The following is a 19,664-nucleotide window of genomic DNA, read 5'->3' as shown; positions in this document are numbered from 1 at the left end:
TGAATTACCTGAGAGCCACCAATAGGGAACTCTAGAATCTGACAGCTAACCAATTGGGTACTACCAAACAGCAACCCCTATTGCTGAAAGCAGGTAACCAGCAGGGAACACTTCAGCTCAGCCTTTGCACTGTTTACTGAACACCCTCTGCTGTGCAGATAACAGAGAAAGCTCATAAATTGTATCCCTTCTGGTGGCCAGGGCTGGCCAGGCCAGTCTTCCTGTTATATACCTGATGGGATTGACAAGGCATCTGACCCTCACCAGAATCTCATAGCTCTCCTGACGAGTGATTTGGACCACCAGATACCAGGCACTCTACTATTCAAATTAGGCCCCAGTGTTTTTCTTACAATCCCCTTCTCAATAAATTAATCAATTTTAATCTAGCGTGTAAATTCTCAAAACTTTCTTATTTGTTAATTCGAGCAAGTAAACTACTGCTCTCACTTCATTACAAACAGTATTTCTACCTGCAGCAAACCTACTAGTTGATTAATTGATTCGGCAACTTCCATGCACATGATGTGTGATGTTAATTTCCCCCCCAAAGAGTTAAATGATAACTCATCAGAAGCAGCTACAGTTGCAAATGGCCACAAAATATCTGTGAAAGGAGTAGTAGTCCTGTGTCTGTACTTTGAAAGTGACAAACTTAGACAAACAAGTTTTGATGAAGTTTTGGATGACTTTGCTATGAGGAAGGCTAGAAAATATACATTTTAGCCTTACTGTATTTGATGGTTGTAGTTTACTTCTTAATATGTATTTTAAAACTGACATTTTAATGGCAACATGAAGTAGATTCTAAAAGTGCCACACTGTCAGGTGATCATGATCATATTATTTACACTTCCCAGGCAATATAAATTGTAAACTCAAGGTTTTTTTTTAATAATAACGTTACAACTTTATTTTCCTAAAAAATAATGCTTATTCCACAAAAGGTTTACAAAATTCGGTTATTGCAAAGGTTTCTCAGTGTTAATTTTATGCATTTTTAAAAATCACCATGGTATTTAACAATAACTTCTTAGGTCCTTTAGAAGAGAAATTGCAGAATTTTAAATACCCGTCATCATCCTTGGCTTCACTCAATTTTGTTTATAACACTCTTGCATTTTCTTCTAGACTTGAGGGTGGGGGATGGGGAGGGGCATCACAAGTGGAGTAGCCTAGGGCCTCTCCTCATCTAAATCCAGCCCTGCTCTCCCCATTCATATTTTATAGTGTAATTTTATGTTGTGGAGCCCCCTGAGACCTGTGGCAATATGGCGGTATACAAATATAATAATAATAGTAATAATAATAATAATAATAATAATAATAATGCTATCTATTTCACTTGGGCGGTGGGGGGGCGTGGGGAGCACCTGAAGAAGAGCCTCATGGGTCTGAGACTAAGGTGGGAATGGGTGCTCTTTCAGGTCTCAAACTGTGACAAGCCCTGAATCCAACAGCTTTCCAGATATAGAGTGGGAGGCTACAGAGTTGGATAAGCCACTGTGCCTAAAGCTGCCCCAACAATCCCTCCCCCCCTCACAAATGCAAACAAACCTCACTGCAGCCAACAACAGACAACCAACTACACACTGTCCCCCCAATCCCTCTCCCTACCAAGGAAATGAAATAAGTGAATAGGAAGAGAACCTACCCAGTAAACACTAACGCAAAACCCCACATGTACACTATATAAGAGAATATGAGTCTCACCACCACCACCCTCCCCCCTCTTCTTCCCCACCCTTATACTGTACAGTGGTACCTCGGGTTAAGTACTTAATCCGTTCTGGAGGTCCGTTCTTAACCTGAAACTGTTCTTAACCTGAAGCACCACTTTAGCTAATGGGGCCTCCTGCTGCAGCTGCGCCGCCGGAGCACAATTTCTGTTCTCATCCTGAAGCAAAGTTCTTAACCTGAGGTACTATTTCTGGGTTAGTGGAGTCTGTAACCTGAACCGTCTGTAACCCAAGGTACCACTGTATACAACACTAATGTCTCATTTCAAATGCAACCGATCAGTAGAAAAGACTTTACAACCTGAAAAAAGAGGCAATGCACGTACTTTTTTAAATCAAGGAAATCTTTAATAAAAACTATTTAAGAAAGAAAGGCTAGCTAGAGAGAAGGACCACCAAACTTCCTGCCCTTGTGTTGACCTGTGTTGACTTTCTTTCCCTGTTAGGGTTGCTGACCTCCCTTCCTCACATAGTAAACAGGTACATATGTCAAAAAACAATAAAAACAACTGCATATATATATAAAATTGTAAAAGTCATAAATATAAAAAACAGTTTAAAACAAAAGCAGAACATCCATGAAAAAAATTAGAATCCATCGTAGAGTAGACACAAACTGTGATAAAGTATTCTGAAGGCTTGCTGAAAGAGGGACATCTTTGGCTCAAATGGCAAGAGAGAAGATACTTGTCTGAGATGCACTGGGATGAAGCTCCAAAGGGGAGGCAGAACTGGGTCCCAGCTAATGAATTGTGCTGCTGCTGCTGCAATCTCAAGTGCTCACTCCTCAGATAGCTTGCACCTGCTGCTTGCTGCTCCACAGTGAGTCAGTTCACGGCTGTATTTATTTTTAAACATCTGAATGTGAAGTGCCTATATATATCTATATACCTATATATATGAAAGAATTACTTATTTTCAAGGCAAATAAGGTGCATGGTAAAGTCTTTGGCTCATTTTGCTTCCCTCTCCAGGTTGCATGTGGGTCTGGGGCGTTTGCTGCTGCAACCTAGCTGATACTTCAGACGAGGTAGCAGGGTTGGAGTGCTTTTGTCCAGAGGAGGACTAGTGGATGCTTCTGTCCTTCTGTTGATTTTGGGGGACTGAGGAGATGACGTATGCATGTGTGCGAGCATGCGTGTGTGCACGTGTGCCATTAGCATGCCTCACAGCAGAGAAGCTCTTCTGTGTGTACAGCCAAAGTGCACAGGGATGAGAAAGATACAAAGTCAAATATGAGTCTTTGTCCAAGGCAAGAAACCCTCTAATTTGACTTGCAAATTTGCAAGCATCATTCTTCATCTCTGCATTGGCATTTTGCATTAGACTGCTTCAGGTGCTGCCCCTCCTCTCCTCATACCATAAACAGTGGTGGCACCAATTTGAATGAGAAGTGTTTCTAATAAATCCTCACAGAACTAGAAGGCTGGGAGACTCTCTCTCTCTCTCTCTCTCTCTCTCTCTCTCTCTCTCTCTCTGTTTTCTGGTTCAGTCCTCCCCACATTAGTTTAAGTATTATTTTATATTTAAAAAAACCATAATCCAACAAATCGATTTTCAAACCAAATCACTGAACACAACCAACTCCAAACCTAGATACAGCAAACAGGGTTTAAAATAGGTCAGGTCTGATGGTTGTTGCAAGGGGGAATAGAAAAAGAATTAACCTGGTGCACTTAATGCAGAACAATCTGCAGAGTGCCAAAATTCATCACTTGTTGTGATCAGATAATGGTGCTTGTTCCCTATTTTCTTAGGAAGTTTCCTATCCGTTTTTTCAGATTAACAACTGGATGTTTCTTTAGAAAGATGGAAGGTGTTTTGCACCATTATAGGAACTGTTTCTGGAACTTCTCCATCATTTTCCAGGTTCTTCTAAGGCAAGGGTGGGGAATGTGTGGCCCTCTAGTTGTTGATGGACCACAACTCCCATCATCCCTGACTATTGGCTCAGGAGAGGAGGGCAGTGGCCTGTGGGGACCTGTACCAGCTAGGAGGCAAGAATCAGAGGCGGGGGGGGGGGAGCTTTAGAGCTGGAAGAAGAGGATGACAAGGCAGGCCAGGCAAATGGACTGGGTGCTTCCCCCCTCCCCCCCCACCACTCCCAGAACCAGGACAGAATTGAAGCAGGTAGAGCAGAAACAGCATCTTTCATACAGGTGCAGTCCCCAGCTATGTTTGGACAACCCGTCGGGGGAAGGTACATAAGCTGGTGGAGGGGGAGTGGTCCCCAGTTGTTGCAACTGCTCTATAGAGTGCAGACCTGGGAATAGATGCCTAGATGCCAGATTAGTGTGTGATGGTCTCCAGAGCTGTGGAAGCGACTGTAACTGTTATCTCTGATGTTAAAGAGTTAGCTCTCTACCATGCGCATTCGTTGGCTGGGAAGCACCCATGACATTGGCCATGCTGTCTGGCACTGATGGGAGATGGAGTCCAACTACAGGTGGAATGAGACAGGTTCCCCATCCCTGTTCTCAGAGTGCCATTGAACAAAAGACAATTTCCTTCATCATTATCTCTGGATTGCTTGGTGGGAACTTCAGTACCCCTTCCTGAGCATCGCCAAGTATCTTCCCCAAGAAGCTCTTCCTTCCTTTCCAAGACTTTTGCAGGAAGCAAAACAGTGAAACTCCAGTTTACCTAATGGGTTCCTGCCTCCACCATGCTCCAGAACTGGCGGTCCATTTCTAACCTTGCTCTGTTTTGTTTTTGGCAGTGTGTTTGCTCTTGATTTCAATACAAGTCCTCTGCTCCACCATTGCTAACAGAAGAAATCCATTCGCTGGCCGTATTTGCAAACAAGGACCCCCCAATGAGGTGCAACCCTGGGTCTCATATTCCATCACTTTGTAAGCTGCCTGTTATGATACTGTTGTTTCCAAGGGGGATCCAAGTCTACACAGATAAAGGCACAGAAATCCAGACAAAATCAGGGCTGTCACTTTCTCACCTCCACCAATGCTATAATACATGGTCAGCATGTGGTGCTTTAGGGCAGAAGTCCAGGGCCTCACTCTGAAGGCTGAGGAGGGGGGTCCCCAAACACAGCCACCCGAGTTTACCACATTTTGGAGGAAGTGATGTGATACACTAAAGAGCCATAAGACCATTAAGGTCAGATGTAACAACAAGGATGGAGAACTTCAGGTCTGGGGACCAAAGGTGGCCTTTCAGCTCTCTCTGTCTGGCCCTGGGGACTCCCCCAGAACAAACGCTCCACTGCCCCTGCTTTGCACACCCTTTGAGAGTATTTAGCTGCAATGTATCCTTGAGCTCCCATACTGTTTCTTGCTTGCTTGGGTGCAGGACAGAGAGAAGTAAGAAAGTGCACGTCGAAATTAGGTCCCTGAACAAAGGGGTAGTCATTGCTCCAGCCACTTTGGCCTCTAGTCTCTCCCTCCACTGGCATTCAACCACCTCCGTCCCCCTGCCAAGGTTGTCTAGACCGGAATGTGTACCTGGGACAGGAAAAAGGTGTTCTCAACCCTGGTGATACCTGACCAAACTGCACCAGAGGCCAGTTCCTCCCACTGTGTTTCTGGATGGAGAATGAGAACGGTAGCGGGTTGTTGATGGAGGGCTTGAGCTTGAGCCAAAGAACTATCCATCTCCGAACAAGACCTGGCCTGGAATCCCGTCCCCGCAAAGCGCTTTCCTTCCAGAAGCCTCATCAGACCCCACACCACCTCAACAAATGAGAGCGCACCGATTTCCAGCAGAACGTCTCTGTTCCTGACAGACTGAAGGCGCCTCTCCTCTTGGGATGGGTGGTGGGGGTCTTGGAGAGGGAGCTGCCTCCTCCCTCCTGGCGCTAGAGATGGTTTCGCTGCCCCCTCTCGATGGCGGGAAGAGAGCCACCTCTCCACTTTTGCGCCCGGCGGTTGCGCTCCAAGCAAAACCGCCTGGCGGATGAGTTAAACTGGGGAAGGGGGGAAATGGAGCGGAGGGGGAAAATAAAGAGCATCTGTCGAACTGGACAAGGAAGCCCTTCCCTCGCAATCGAGGCCTTGTTCTCAGCCATATTAGCGGGGTTCTCGTTTTTCAACCGGTTGTGTGTGTGAGAGAGAGCGGAGGACTCCAAGAGGTGGCTCCCCAGTTATCTCTTCTGGGTAGGTATGTCAGGAGCGGCAGCTGTTCCTTCTGTGTGCCTTCTGAAGAGCATCCATATGTGGCGGCTCAACATATGGCCTCACAAATCACGGTTTCCAGCTAATGGTCTCCCCCACCTCCTCCTTGCCAGTTTCCTCCTGGCTTGGGGCGGGGAAAGAGAATGAGCGAGCAGGGCGCTGAGAAGTCTTGGAGGGCGCAACAGGTGTTGCGCTGCGCCCTTGTACCTTTCCCCGACATTGAGCGCAGCTCAGCTCCTCTCAAAGCTTCGTTTGTCCGTCGCTGAATGGGGAGATCTTGTGTGTCTCTCTGTGTGTATAGAGGGAAGCGGGGGAGAACGTGTCAGCACAAAGCTCCGGCCACTTGGACTAACCCCTTTCCCTTGTCTGGGTTCATTTTGTGTGTGGGGTTGTTTGGGGGGGGGTCTATTTCCTTTCCCAAGTGTTCCACGTGCGTCTTGGGTTACCTCAGATGGGGACATATGGTCGCCCTCTCACCTCTCCAAAAATAATAATGGGGGAATGCCTTCTTTTCAGGGATGCGGATGAACCCGGTGCCAGTTATTCTCTCTCTCTCTCCTTTAATGGATTGTGTGTTTGTGTGTGTGCGTGCCTAAGATTGTATTGACACAGTTTGTGTGGGAAAGGGAAGCCAGACGGCCCTGTTATCTCCACGAGCCCTCCTCAAACCAAACAGCGCGCCAGTTGGCCGCGGCAGCCTGCAAGAGGAGAAAGGGGAGGGGGAGGCCCAGATTGCACGAAGCCTTCGCCGACGCCTGGCAGGCGAAAAGGTGGGGTGCTTGGCTCCTCTGGTTACCATATGGTTTCAATAAAATAAGACAAATAGGACGGGGCGATAGGGAATTGCAGTAAACCTGTTATAAAGTAGCAGAAGGAAGGCCAATGTAAACGCCAGAAGGGCCCCAACTGGGATGGCCATTTAATGCCAGCGAGGCATTCAAGCTGCCCGGACAGGTGTGAGGAAGAAGCCAAGGCAGCGCCCCCCCACCTCCGGTCGATTTTTATCACGTTTGTGGTAATATTGCGCTTGTTATGCTAACTATGAGTAAACAGAAGCGACCAGCCAATTGTGGCAATTGGAGGGAAGTTATCGGGGAAAGCAATGGCACAAAGGGGGGTTGGGGAGAGGGAGAGAAGGTGATCTAACAATAAAGTTGCCTTGTTTCCCTGAGCAGGTGATGGCTGCCCCCCGCCTCATGATTAATGTTTCCCCAAAGCACTCCACTTTACAATCTCTTGTCATTATTTATTAAACGAAATCTATTTATTATTATTTTAGCAAACAGTGCGACCAGGTGGGGCTTTCTTTTCCCTCTTCAGCTTTTGTCTGGAGGACGTTTGAAGTGGGCAGTCTAAGGGGTTGGTAACTCGCTCACCAGATTTTTGTTATCCATTTGTGTGCAAGCAAAAAAATCTGCCAGGAGCCTATTCAGTTTTCCCTCGCGCCCCCCTTTCCCTCCTCTCGTCGCAAATCTAAAAAGGGCACACAAAATTCGAGAGGGGAGAAAAGTCTCTCGCTTCCTCCCCGCCCCCAATTTTCCTTGTGGGGGAAAAGACGGGAAAGTCTTTCAGATCCCCGTAGAGAAGAGACTCGAGCGGCGGTCGACAGATGCACGAGGCTGGCGTTCACCGACGCCTCTGCCCTGCGCTTTTGGAGACAGCCGTGCGTAAAAGGGGTCTCAGGGGGCCCCCGTGCTACCTGTCGCATGGAGCAAACCGCAGCTTGTCCGAGGTCACCCTTCCAGCTCTGGGAAAGGAGCTGTTTCAGCACCACCGCTTTCCACATAGGGATCTTTTACACAGATTCCAACGGCGATTCTCGCTGCCGCAGCCAACGGCCAGTGAGGAAATGTTTTTGGTGAGGTGAAACGGAACCCAGAAAACGCCTCCAAATCTGCCCTTTGGGGCTTGACAAAGATCTCAGTCCCACTCCGATTCCAGCTCGGCAGACTCCTCCAAGCATGGGAAAGGGCACCTCAGAGTTTATCCTTCCCGCCCTGAGGTGGGAAAACAGACGTGCCCAGAGCTTTCCAACTGTTTGCGTAAATTTCCCGGGTAATTTTTGCGCACAAAAGTGCCGCCTCCTTTTCCTTTGCTCGGGTCCACTTTCTTAAAGGAAAATCACATTTGGACCTTAGAGTTCCCACCACCAGGTCTCTTCGAAGGACCCCAGCCTTTTTAGAGCTCCAACCTCTCTAATTTTTAAGCACGGGGGCGAAAGTTCCAAGTTTCCCTTTAGAAAGGAAATTTCTTTTCCCCTTCCCTTTTTTGCTTTTACTTTACTGGAGGGTTGGGATGGCGAAGTCTTTGGAGAGCCGCATCCCTGGTGCTGACTCCCCCCAAAATAATAATTTTTGATCACCTAGTGGGGGTATTTGGCCATTCTGGGGCGCGGGGGAGACCTTGGAGCGACCCCTTACCCCTCTCTGATGGAGGGAAGGGAGGTCCTTTCCTCTGCGCGGGCAGCAACAGGTGTGCGCAAAGGAAGCCCAACTGTTGCTCCCGCGTGCCATTGTCTCCAGTCCTCCCAGACACGCTCTCCTTGGGTCTCTGGTTGAATCTTTTGCACATGGCTCGGTGCCAACGCCTTTGTTCCCTTCTGTGGCTTATGTGTGTAACTTTAAACACTTCCTGACAGTTTGCCTTGTTTGGCCAAAGGCTTTTTCAAAACAGGCCGTCTATGCAAAACTCAATCTAGCGGTTGCTTTTTACAAGTCAGAGGGAAAGACTGTTAAAAAAAAAAAAAGGGAGCAAATACACCAGTACAGAGGAAAGGGGAGGGGAGGGGAGGGGAGAAAGGAACCAAGGCCTCTTTCCTCAAGAAATCTGGCCTCTTCCTTAGGGTCAGTTGGGTGGCGGGGGGTGGGGAATGTTATGAATGTCAACCCTTGTATGGTAGTGATATAAACATAAGATCTGCAAGGCTGGACAGAGCAAGGGCTATCTAGTGCAGCACTGTGGCTGGTCAGATGCTTCTGAGAAACTCAAAAGTGGAGGATGCAAGTGATGGTGTGGGGGGGGGCGGGTTGGTTGTCTGTCCTCTACATTAGATGGTACTCAAACATAGACTGGCACTGTGCAGGGAGGTTCCATTTAGCCACCATGGCTATGGAGAGGTCTGCCCTCCCTGAATTTGTGCAGACTTTCCCCCCACTGTCCCCACAAGCCAACAAGGGCAATCGCCACTTTTTGCACTTGCAAATCCCATAAACAAATTCATATCCCTGTGAAAACTGATTTGAGTTTGGCACATAGCTCTCCCCTGCCCCAGGTTTCTAACACTGAGGGAGAGAGAGGGGGAGAGAGAGAAATCTCCTTTTCACTCTCAAACCCATAGTTCTACAAATCTCATGTTTTCCATTTTTCACCCACCCACTAAAGAGTCCATAAAAGACAGCAACACTTTACCCACCTACCTGGGAATGAGCCCCACTTAACAAATGGGGCAGCAACAGAACAGCAATAGAACCAAAGGCTTTCCGGAAAAGAAGTCTTCAGTCCCCAGCAAAACACAGGCAAAGAGGGGCTTCCTCTAAGCTTTTGGTTAGTGAGTTCTGTGAGCTGAGTTCCACCACAGAGAAAATATGCATTCTCCCACATTGCCACCAAATGTGTCTCAGAGTTTATTTATTTGCGGACAAATATCATGCCCTTTCTGTGCGCTGCTCTGGTTTCGCCAGAAGCAGCTTAGTCATGCTGGCCACATGACCCGGAAAAACTGTCTGCGGACAAACGCCGGCTCCCTCGGCCAGTAAAGCGAGATGAGCACCGCAACCCCAGAGTTATTCGCGACTGGACTTAACTGTCAGGGGTCCTTTACCTTTTTATCATGCCCTTTCTCTGCCATGGAACCCAAGGCATTGTCTGTAAAGTCCCCAGGTGGTCACTCACCCAGGTACTGACCTGATCTACAGCTGCTTAACTTCAGCAGTGAAAGAGGTTGATCACCATGGATTTAGCCTGGAAACTGGTCTAAGCTATGCTGAGTGCGGAGGTGCTGGAAGGAGAAATATAACATTAAAAAAGGCAAGGCAACTTTTTATTATCTATCAGTATTTACTTATGTATAGGGCAGTCAAGACCCCCTTTGCTCCATGCTGGGGGTTGAGTTGGGTGTGGGTGTCCCTCTGTCCAGCCCTGTTGGCCTCTGTCAGTCATCACCTCCACTAGTATGGAGTCCCTCCTTCCACTTGCCCAATAGGCAGGGAGAATGACTGCCAGGAGAATCCCTACCACCTGCTAGCAGAAAACCCTAAAATGTAGCTTTCTGGGGAGCAGAACTGAGCTGGCCAGAGATCCGAGCAATCACTGCTTTGCTCTCATGATGACACTGGTTCTGATTCAGGCCCAGTCACCCCATGAGCTGCAGGCTGGTGCAGTAATCTGCCTCCCCCCTCCCCATGTGTGGCACTGCCATTCTGTAATGCCCCGGGTGGGCTGGGTGAGGGGAGCTGGGATTACTCCCATACTAAGAGGTTTTGGTTCTGCCTCCCTAAGAGTCTTGAAGTGGGCTACAAAATTTAAAATAATAAAATCTCAATGCAATAAAATAAACGCAGCTGAAAGATAGGGATTAAATAAATCAGATACTGGAACTATGCACCAGCTGAGTACATAAATAAGTTTTAAGGAAGGCTGTTTCCTTTGTAGTTTATAGCTAGCTGGGCATTGATGCCAGCCAGAAAATACAAACTGGAATCAAGAACTAGGGCTTCCCTTTCTTAAACCTTTCCAGATTCTTCCTTTTAAAACAACTTTTTACACAGTATAGAAACCACTTTTGCCTGCTGGGTGCTCCAAGTTACAGAACACATGATGGGCACAGGACTGCCAACAGAAGTTGGTGAAAGTGGCATTTTTTTTCATTGGAACAGTACCTGACATTTGTCAAAGAACAAGCAAGCCTTTAAATGATGCACAACTCGTAACGGAGACTCATTATCCACTATGCACTGTCTGTTGGATCCATTGTGAAGTTACTCATAAGCAAGCCGAGATGCCTGCATTGCAGGGGGTTGGACTAGATGACCCTTGGGTCCCTTCCAGCTCTACAATTCTATACCCCACTGAATTTACTGTAGTAGCCTTAGGGAGTTTCCCTCTACTTGCACATAGCTTTGCTTTAGCACTCTGCATAGAAACAGAGACACCGTTACAAGAGACTACTGGTGGCAGAGCTGACTTCTGATGTAGCGAGTAAAATGTTGGAATACTTGGGAGAAGCTGCATTTGGGGTATTATGTGGAGTGTGTGAAATGTCCTGTTCCCTTGCAGCAGGAGAATTGCAGCAAAAAACCAAAAGCAATGGAGACAAGAGAGCTCTCCTTTTGAGGCTAGTTAATTGACTATTAAGGGATGCGGGTGGTGCTGTGGTCTAAATTACAGAGCCTAGGGCTTGCCAATCAGAAGGTTGGCGGTTTGAATCCCCGAGACAAGGTGAGCTCCCATTGCTCCGTCCCAGCTCCTGCCAACCTACCAGTTTGAAAGCACGAAGTGCAAGTAGATAAATAGGTACCGCTCCAGTGGGAAGGTAAATGGTGTTTCCGTGTGCTGCTCTGGTTCGCCAGAAGTGGCTTAGTCATACTGGCTACATGACCCGGAAGCTGTACGCCGGCCCCCTCGGCCAATAAATTGAGATGAGCACCGCAACCCCAGAGTCGTCCGCGACTGGACCTAACGGTCAGGGGTCCCTTTACCTTTAATTGACTATTAGCAGTGCTACAGCTAGTTGTTTCTGTGCCTGGGAAAGGACGGCTACACCAGTTGCTAGAGAACTTGTGTGCCTTCAGATGTTATTGGACAACTCCTGACCATTGACCACAAGTTGCCTGGGGCTTATGAAAGTGTGAAACAATACCCTAGGACCACGGGCTCCCTAACACCCTCCCAGAACTGACACCACAGAAATGACCTATACGGGTGCTTTAAACCAAAGTTCTCAACTAAACACAGGAAGCTGCCTTTAACTGATAAGTTGATTCGTCTGGCTTGTTACTGGTCTACCTTGGCTGACAACCCTCCGGAGCTTCAGGTGAGAACATTTTCCCCAGCCCTACCTAGAGCCGCCACAAATTGAACCCGAGACCTTTCGCATGCAAAACATAGGCTCTGCTACTGCGTTGTAGCCCTTCCTTATATAGGGATCTCAGATTAACTGCCCTTACTCAAAAGCTACTGTGCAGAACACCTGCTGTCTGCTGCTGTCCAATGGCTCATGGGTCTGTCTTTCTCCTTCCCCGAGAACCTGCAATTGTGCCATTCTGCTTGGCTAGCTGCTTTCACTAAGTTGACATCTGGTTTGAATCTGCCTTCTGCAATTTTCTTTCCTTTTTTTAATCAGCACCTCAAATGCTGAAAAATCTCAAATCATGCTTTTGTTGGAGGGATGGTCCGAAAATGTATCTATGTTGCGTAGAAATTAGTTTCAGACTAGAACCCGAGTTTAAATTTCCACTAAATCTTTCGGCTCGCTTGAGCTAGTAAACTCTTTCTCAGCTTCACCTATTTCACAGGGTGGCTGCGAAGGAGGAGGAGAGATGACTTTAGATGTGTTTTTGCAAGCAACGTTAGGAGCAGAGAATAGGTTTAAAAGGATTTCCCCCAAAGCTTTGTTTCCTTTTTAGTTTCTAAGTGGCTTTTCTTTCTCAAAACAGACAAAATAAAGTAGAGGACCACAGGTTAGCCCCCTGGGGCTACTGCCTTCATGGGCGGGCTTCCCAGACTAGATACTAGTTCTGGAAACGGGGATGCTGTACTAAAGGAATTCCTTAGTTTGCAGGATGCATTTTCTACTGCGCATAAACCCGCTTGTAGCCCCTCCAAGAATCCATCTTAATTGCTGCACGTGCAAAGCAATCCTACACCCATCCACTTACCTGGGAGTAAGCCCCACTCAATTCAATGGGCCTTACTTCCGAGTAGATACGTCTAGGATTGCGCAGCATGGGAGGAAAGATTCCAGAGTCCAAAGACCTCTTCTTGGCTAACGCATAAAAACGGAAGGTTAACATGCCATTAAATAAATACGTAAAAATAAACCAAACTGTGCCGAAAAGAAAAGCGGCGCGTGTGTTTTAGGAGTTTATTTGAAGAAGCTTTGCTGCCATTCTCCTTTTGAACCATCAAGGCGGCAGCTCTAGCAGTGCTTGGCAATCTTGCGCTTCTGCTTGGGCGCCCGCGCGCACAAACACCTTGCCGTGAAGCAAAGGGCTTTGCGCCTTTGGCGGGCGCACCTCGCCCGCGCGTCTCTATTGCGGGGGAGCTGCTGCTGAGGAGGCGACAGGGGCATCTCTCCCCCCCCCCGCAAGTTCTTTGTTGGGCCGCCAGCTGTGCAAGGGGCTCGCGTGGCTCAGCCCGGAGGCGCCTCTCTGATTGGCCTCTTGCGGGCGGTAACGAGACAGGCACGCTCCGAGCCGGCCTGATAAGATAAAGCGTGCCAAGCTGGACGCGCTTTGGCGAGGTGGCGGGGGTGAACCGGACGGGGGGGGCGGGGAGGAGAGGGAGGAGAGGACGGGACGGGACGGGACGGGACAGAGAAAGCACCACACGCTGCCCAGATCAGGAAACCCTGCATTGTCTCTACGCCCTATATATAGGGGCCCCCGAGGCAGTCGTGTGCCCGACCTGCAGCCTCCACTCTCCTAGTCGGGGAAGGCGCTCTCCTAGCCTCGTGCTCCAAGGTGGGCTGCTCCCAAAGAGAGATCGTCGCCTCTGGCTCAGGTAAGAAGATTCCCCTGTGGATTCATTGGAGAGGTGCCGGGAGCCGTCGATGATCTGGGCAGAGAGGTCAAGGCGCTTTGCATACGCCCAGAGGCTTCCGTTCCTCGTGCAGTCCTATTCTTCTTAAGAGCTGCAAACTGGTTCGGGGGCTTAAAGACCAGCTTATTTCTCCCAAGGGGGTGCAAAAAAGAAGAAGAAGTTGGTACTTGCCCATCGATTAATTATTTCAGTGTCTTGCGTGAGGGCACATGTAAGTTCTTCTCCCACAAAGCATCGAAGCTGCAGCACCCAAGGGTCCCTTCCCTTTAGATTCCCGGGATCCCTGCTTGCAGCGCACCCACCTTCTCAACTCATTTCCCCTGGAAAGGGTCGCCCCGTGGATGTGCCACGGCGCGCCCACAACCCTGCGCCATGCTTTTGTTGTCTGGGTGCCTCCTTGCCACTAACGTGGCCCCCTCGCCCGGCTCTCTCCGCTTGCTTTGCAGGATGTCTCCCAAGACGGCCTCTTCTTCGCCAGCCTCGACCACCAGCGAGGGGGAGCCGCCCTCGTCAGGCATCTCCGACGACGACGCCTCCTTCGCCTCGTCTTCCCCTTCGCTGGGCGCCGGCGGCAGCCTGCCTTCGTCTCCCAGCCCCTGCCTGCTCCTGGTCGAGGTGGGCGCGCGGGCGGCGCGCGGCGGCCCGGCGAAAGGGCGTCGGGGCCGAGGGCCCGGCAAGGGCGAGGGGCTGGGCCCCAACAAGGCCAAGAGGAGCCGGCGCATGAAGGCCAACGACCGGGAGCGCAACCGGATGCACAACCTGAACTCGGCGCTGGACGCGCTGCGAGGCGTCCTGCCCACCTTCCCCGACGACGCCAAACTGACCAAGATCGAGACGCTGCGCTTCGCGCACAACTACATTTGGGCGCTCACCGAGACCCTCCGCCTGGCCGACCAGAATCTGGCCGGCGCGGGGCCGGGCCCCGAGGTGGGCGCCGCTTTCCAGCAGCTGGCCGCCGGCTGCGACAGCCTGGCTGCCTGGCCCGCTTGCTGCCAGTGGGACGCCGCCTCGCTGGACTCGCCCGGCTCGCAAGAGGGCAGCCTCAGTCCCACGGACTCCTTCCAGGCGCCCCCCGGCGGGGGCCCTCTCCGACTCAGGCGCCCCCCGGAGCGCGCGGTCTTCCCGGACTTCGTCTGAGCTGTCTAGTCTTGCCTGAGATCCCCTCCTCGACGGAATTGTACTAGGACTTGCGCGTATGTACTAGGGCGGCTCGGCCGCTCGGCTCTCCCCTCCACTAGATTCGCCTCAGCCTTTACCTTAAGAGGGAGAGCTCCCTCCACTTGGTCTGTGCAATTTTCCTGACAACGCAGCCCCCCCATTTTGGGGGGGGGGGGTGAAGCCAAAACAGGGCTGGGAAGAAAATAAGACATGGTAGCCCTCAGAGCTAGGGATCGTCAACCTGGAGCCTCCTGGATGTGGTTGAACTACAACTCCCATCATCCCTGAGCATTGGCTCCGCGGGGTGAATATGATGGAAGCTGAAATGCGACCGCATCCGGAGGCACCAGGAGGACTCCCTCTCTGCGCCAGAGACTTTCTAGATGGGGTGGTTTTCTCATCCGGAGACTGTGCAGCGGTCATATGCAGTGGCCTTGCTCCAGTTAGGATAAAACGTTAGGGAGAAATTGCGTTTTCTCTAGGGCTCAAATGAAAGCACTGAATTGGGGTGGAGGGGGAATGCCCCCCCCCCAGCCTCCATAAGCATAAAATCTGGGTGTAACTCAAAGTCACCCTTTGGAGAGTTGCTCATGACATCACTAGGCAGCTAATTCCGCTGCCTCATCCTCTTTGGTACTTAGAGATACTCACCCCCTTTCCCTGTGCAGCAATGTCTTACCAATTAATGCCAACTTTTGCATCTCTTCCAACCCCCTCCCCCCCATTTAGTTCTGGGTCCTAAAAGGAGAACACCTACTGATTCCCACCTTTATGTTTGTTCTGGTGGGATAATTGCACTGTATTGGAGGTAGTGTGGACGGCAGGCTAAATCAAAACACAGGGCCATAAGCATAAGCACAACTGTTCTCCCACTGAAACCAGTAGGACGTAAGGTTCTTCACTAGGCTGCATTCCCCACTGCCCCAAGCCCCAAATATCTCCATACTGAATGCAGTTGCTTAGAAACTGCTGCTTTCAGGGGGACCTTGCTTGGACATAGGAGCTCAGCCTTTTGCTTCTGGGAAGATGAATCTGGAATATTATCCAGTACAACTCCAGACTGATTGAAAATCTCTGTGAGCATGTCTTGAAGAGAGGGTAAACCTGCTCTTTTAAACCACCCTCAAATCACTCACGGGGAAAAATACATATTCAAGAGCACTTAATATATAGATTAGTTGCCCTTCGCTTTGAACCACCCTGTGGTTGAGTGGTTGTGGCTGTAATCCTATGCCTTATTCCCTGGGAGGAACACAATGGGACTTACTTCTGGGTCAACATGTATAGAATCAGCCTCTGAGAGTGGGACGGATGGGCTTTCCTTACCCAGTTTTCAACACGCGTTAAGGGTGGCATAATTTATGATAGAGCGTACGCTCTAAGAAAACGAGAAACAGTGGTGAGCATAAAACCTAGAGTGGTAGTTGCTCTGGGTGAATCAAGCAGCATGCAAAGGTGTGAACTTGTGTGTGTGTGTGTGTGTGTGTGTGTGAATGCAACTTGGACAGGCAGGTAAAATGCGTGTGGGGTTCGGAGGGGGGAGGTCAACATGACCTTAAAGGGGATGTCACTCAGTGACAGATGGTCCAATTCGCATTTCCACTGCAAGCCTTAACCCCTGGGAAACCACTCTCAGAGTGAACAGCCCTGGGTGGGATGGCCGGCTCTACCATTAGACAGAATGAGGCAGCTGGCCAGGGCTGTGGGGAGACAGTGGCAGCAGGTCCCTTTTGAGATTCCCATGCTGTTCCCTTCTATTGGAGGACAGAGCTTTGCACATCACCCAAGCAGCTCTGTACACTCCCCCAAGGTAGCCCACAGCAGCCCTTTGTTGCGGCACTGTCCTGCCACGAGTGTTGAAGTAAGATTCAGCAGTCAGTCTGACTGGCATCTGCCCATGGAATCTTATCCTTTGCCTCAGGCGGCAAAGCCAGCAGCAGACGGACCAGTGGCTCACCTCAGCATACAGCAGCAGCTTCCCATGCCCATACACTCCTCTAAGAAAGAGAAACAGCAAACTTATTTGCAATTAAAATTGAATTGAAAGCAGAGGGATTCACTGTGACAGTCCCTCTGAAGCGAGGAATTTCTCTACATGGGGAAGTGCGCATGTGTGTGAGGGGGGCACAGAGAGAGAGAGCGTGAACATGTATGTGCTAAGTACACATGCATTTAATAAAAAGTCTCTGCCTTTTGGTACATTTCAGACTAAGACTGAAATCCTATACCCACTTACCTGGGAGAAAGCAGCATGGAATCCAGTGGGATTTCCTTCTGAGTAGACATTTACGGAATAGCACTGCAAGCTCCTATTTCCCTGTAAAATGGTACCACGCCCGTAAGAAGCATTGATCCCTTCTTTTTGTACTGAAGATAGTAATTTATAATAATTTCTCACTGTTTTGTATTTATTGATTATATTTCAGAACAAATATATGAATATATTATATATACAGTATATATGTTTGGTACCGAAGATTATATTATATACATGTTGCGGAGTTACAATGGGGAGAATTAAAATGACTTTGCTGGTGGTGGGAATTAAATTTTCTTTGGGAAAAAAATATGGAAGTGGTCTCCTTTCAAACTTGATGAACACAGAGAACTTTCCAAATGCACATGCAAATGATAAGGATCCACCAATCGTCCTCAGGGCACCTTCCCAACAGGAGCAATCACAGTTTAGCACTTACTAAATGGAAGATACAACATCCACAGTAGGTCTGTTCTGCACCTGATGTCAAATGTAATTTTTTAAAGGAGAGCATAGCTACTGATGATGTGGCCAAAGGATAAACTATAAAGTTATTGCTGCACAGATCCATAAACACAACATGACAAATACGTGTGTATCCATATTTTTGTCATATCAGAACAATCTTGTTTGTTTTAGCACCTGTTTTCCCCATTTTCATTTTTTTAAACCAGCTATGAAAACTTGAAATTTTGTACCTTTTGTATGTAGAGGCACTCTCATAATCTGAGGCTCTAAGATGTTGCTTGCTTTGCTTGTGTGCAAAACTGGCACTGAGTGGCTCAGTTGGTTAGAGCGTGGTGCTGATAATGCCAAGGTCACAGGTTCGATCCCTGTGTGGGTCGGCTGCATATTCCTGCATTGCAGGGGGTTGGACTAGATGATCCTCAGGGTCCCTTCCACCTCTACAATTATATAGAATCAGAAGAATCGCTATTTGCATCAGCCACTAGCCATAGCAATAAAATAATAAAATAAAATGAACTGAAGATAGATGTAAAAACTATACAAAATACATTCCAGAGGTTTACATCAATAATCAAATAATAGATCTTATTTTAATTGCCCCTGCTAATTTTTTTTGCAGTTTTTGCTGTCACCTGATTATCTTGATCTGCTAGAAGAAAGGACACAGTAGCAATGGTTGAGCGACCCAGCATGGACAGTGGTAGAGGGGTAATAACCTCACTCCTCAAATCTTTATAAAGAGTGCAAGCCAGAAGCATATGAGCCACTGATTCAATGAGTGGTACCTTGGGTTAAGAACTTAATTCGTTCCAGAGATCCGTTCTTAACCTGAAACTGTTCTTAACCTGAGACACCACTTTAGCTAATGGGGCCTCCCGCTGCCGCCATGTCGCCACCATGCAATTTCTGTTCTCATCCTGAAGCAAAGTTCTTAACCCGAGGTACTATTTCTGGGTTAGTGGAGTCTGTAACCTGAAGTGTCTGTAACCCGAGGTACCACTGTACTACCATCTCCACATGGACACAACAATTTTTCCAGTGTAATTTTTTAAAATCAACCCTCAAGTACTGCTGAAGGCAGCATTTTAAATCTTGCTTAAGTGAAAGCGCGTCTGTATTTTGGAATTGTTAAATTTTGCAAATAGGGTGCCAATGTGTCAAAATGACTAGGTGGGAAATAATCATACCATGGACAAAATTTCCTTATCTTGGCCATATTATTCTGTCGCTCAATATCATATAGGCGCTGTCTAATTAAATTGTTTGCTTTACTGAAGCCTGGTGTTAATAACTGTTGTGGTGGTAAACCAGAAAAGTAAAGCTTTTGGTTGACAATTTTAGTCCAAGCGCTCTCATGAAAATCTTGCAATACTAAGGGCAGTAGACCGGTGGGGTTTTAATTTAGCCAAAGCCAATAATTAAATGTCCTACACCAAGTCTGTAATTCAATGGAGGGGAGATTAGCCTCCAGGCATAATGAAGCAATTGGAACACGGGATGAAACAGGAAAAAAATTGCCTTAGGAACTTAGATTGAACAGTTTCTGTAGATCCAAGGTGAGTGTCTGTCCAAATCTGAGCCCAGTATAATAACTGTGCTGGGGGTTTAGCTTTAAGCACTTCAAGTGCTGGTGGTATGTGATTGGCACCTTTTGGATGCAAAAAGCATGTCAGAATTTTGGCGCTTTGAGACGCTTCTTCTTTTGCATATTTCTGATGTGCTCCCCATGACCCTGTTGACTGAAAAATAAGGCTGAGGTGTTTAAAGAGAGCCAGTGTGGTGTAGTGGTTAAGAGCGGTAGATTCGTAATCTGGGGAACCAGGTTCGTGTCTCCGCTCCTCCACATGCAGCTGCTGGGTGACCTTGGGCTAGTCACACTTCTCTGAAGTCTCTCAGCCTCACTCACCTCATGGAGTGTTTGTTGTGGGGGAGGAAGGGAAAGGAGAATGTTAGCCACTTTGAGACTCCTTCGGGTAGTGATAAAGCGGGATATCAAATCCGAACTCTTCTTCTAAAGACTTTAACTTGTTCGATCAATTGATTATCCATATACAATCTATGCACCCTATAGTTTCTTGAAAACACCATGATTTTAGTTTTCTTGTCATTCACAGCCAGCTGTTCTCTTTGGCAGTATCCTGAGAATGCCCTCAT

At 48.4% G+C, this 19,664-nt stretch overlaps 1 protein-coding gene across 1 annotated transcript; it reads left to right on the top strand.

The window, feature by feature from the left end:
- The first annotated feature begins 13,899 nt into the window (after positions 1–13,899).
- On the top strand, positions 13,900–14,788 carry NEUROG3 (neurogenin 3). The gene has a single exon (XM_081006301.1). It carries the CDS (start codon positions 14,000–14,002, stop codon positions 14,762–14,764), a length of 765 nt encoding a protein of 254 aa, XP_080862427.1. The 5' UTR covers positions 13,900–13,999; the 3' UTR covers positions 14,765–14,788.
- Positions 14,789–19,664: the final 4,876 nt, after the last annotated feature.

The sequence above is a fragment of the Podarcis pityusensis genome (genome assembly GCF_964106645.2).
Source record: "Podarcis pityusensis genome assembly, chromosome: 5".
In the NCBI taxonomy this organism is placed as follows: Eukaryota; Metazoa; Chordata; class Lepidosauria; order Squamata; family Lacertidae; genus Podarcis; species Podarcis pityusensis.
This window is presented reverse-complemented; position numbering and strand designations above follow the sequence as displayed.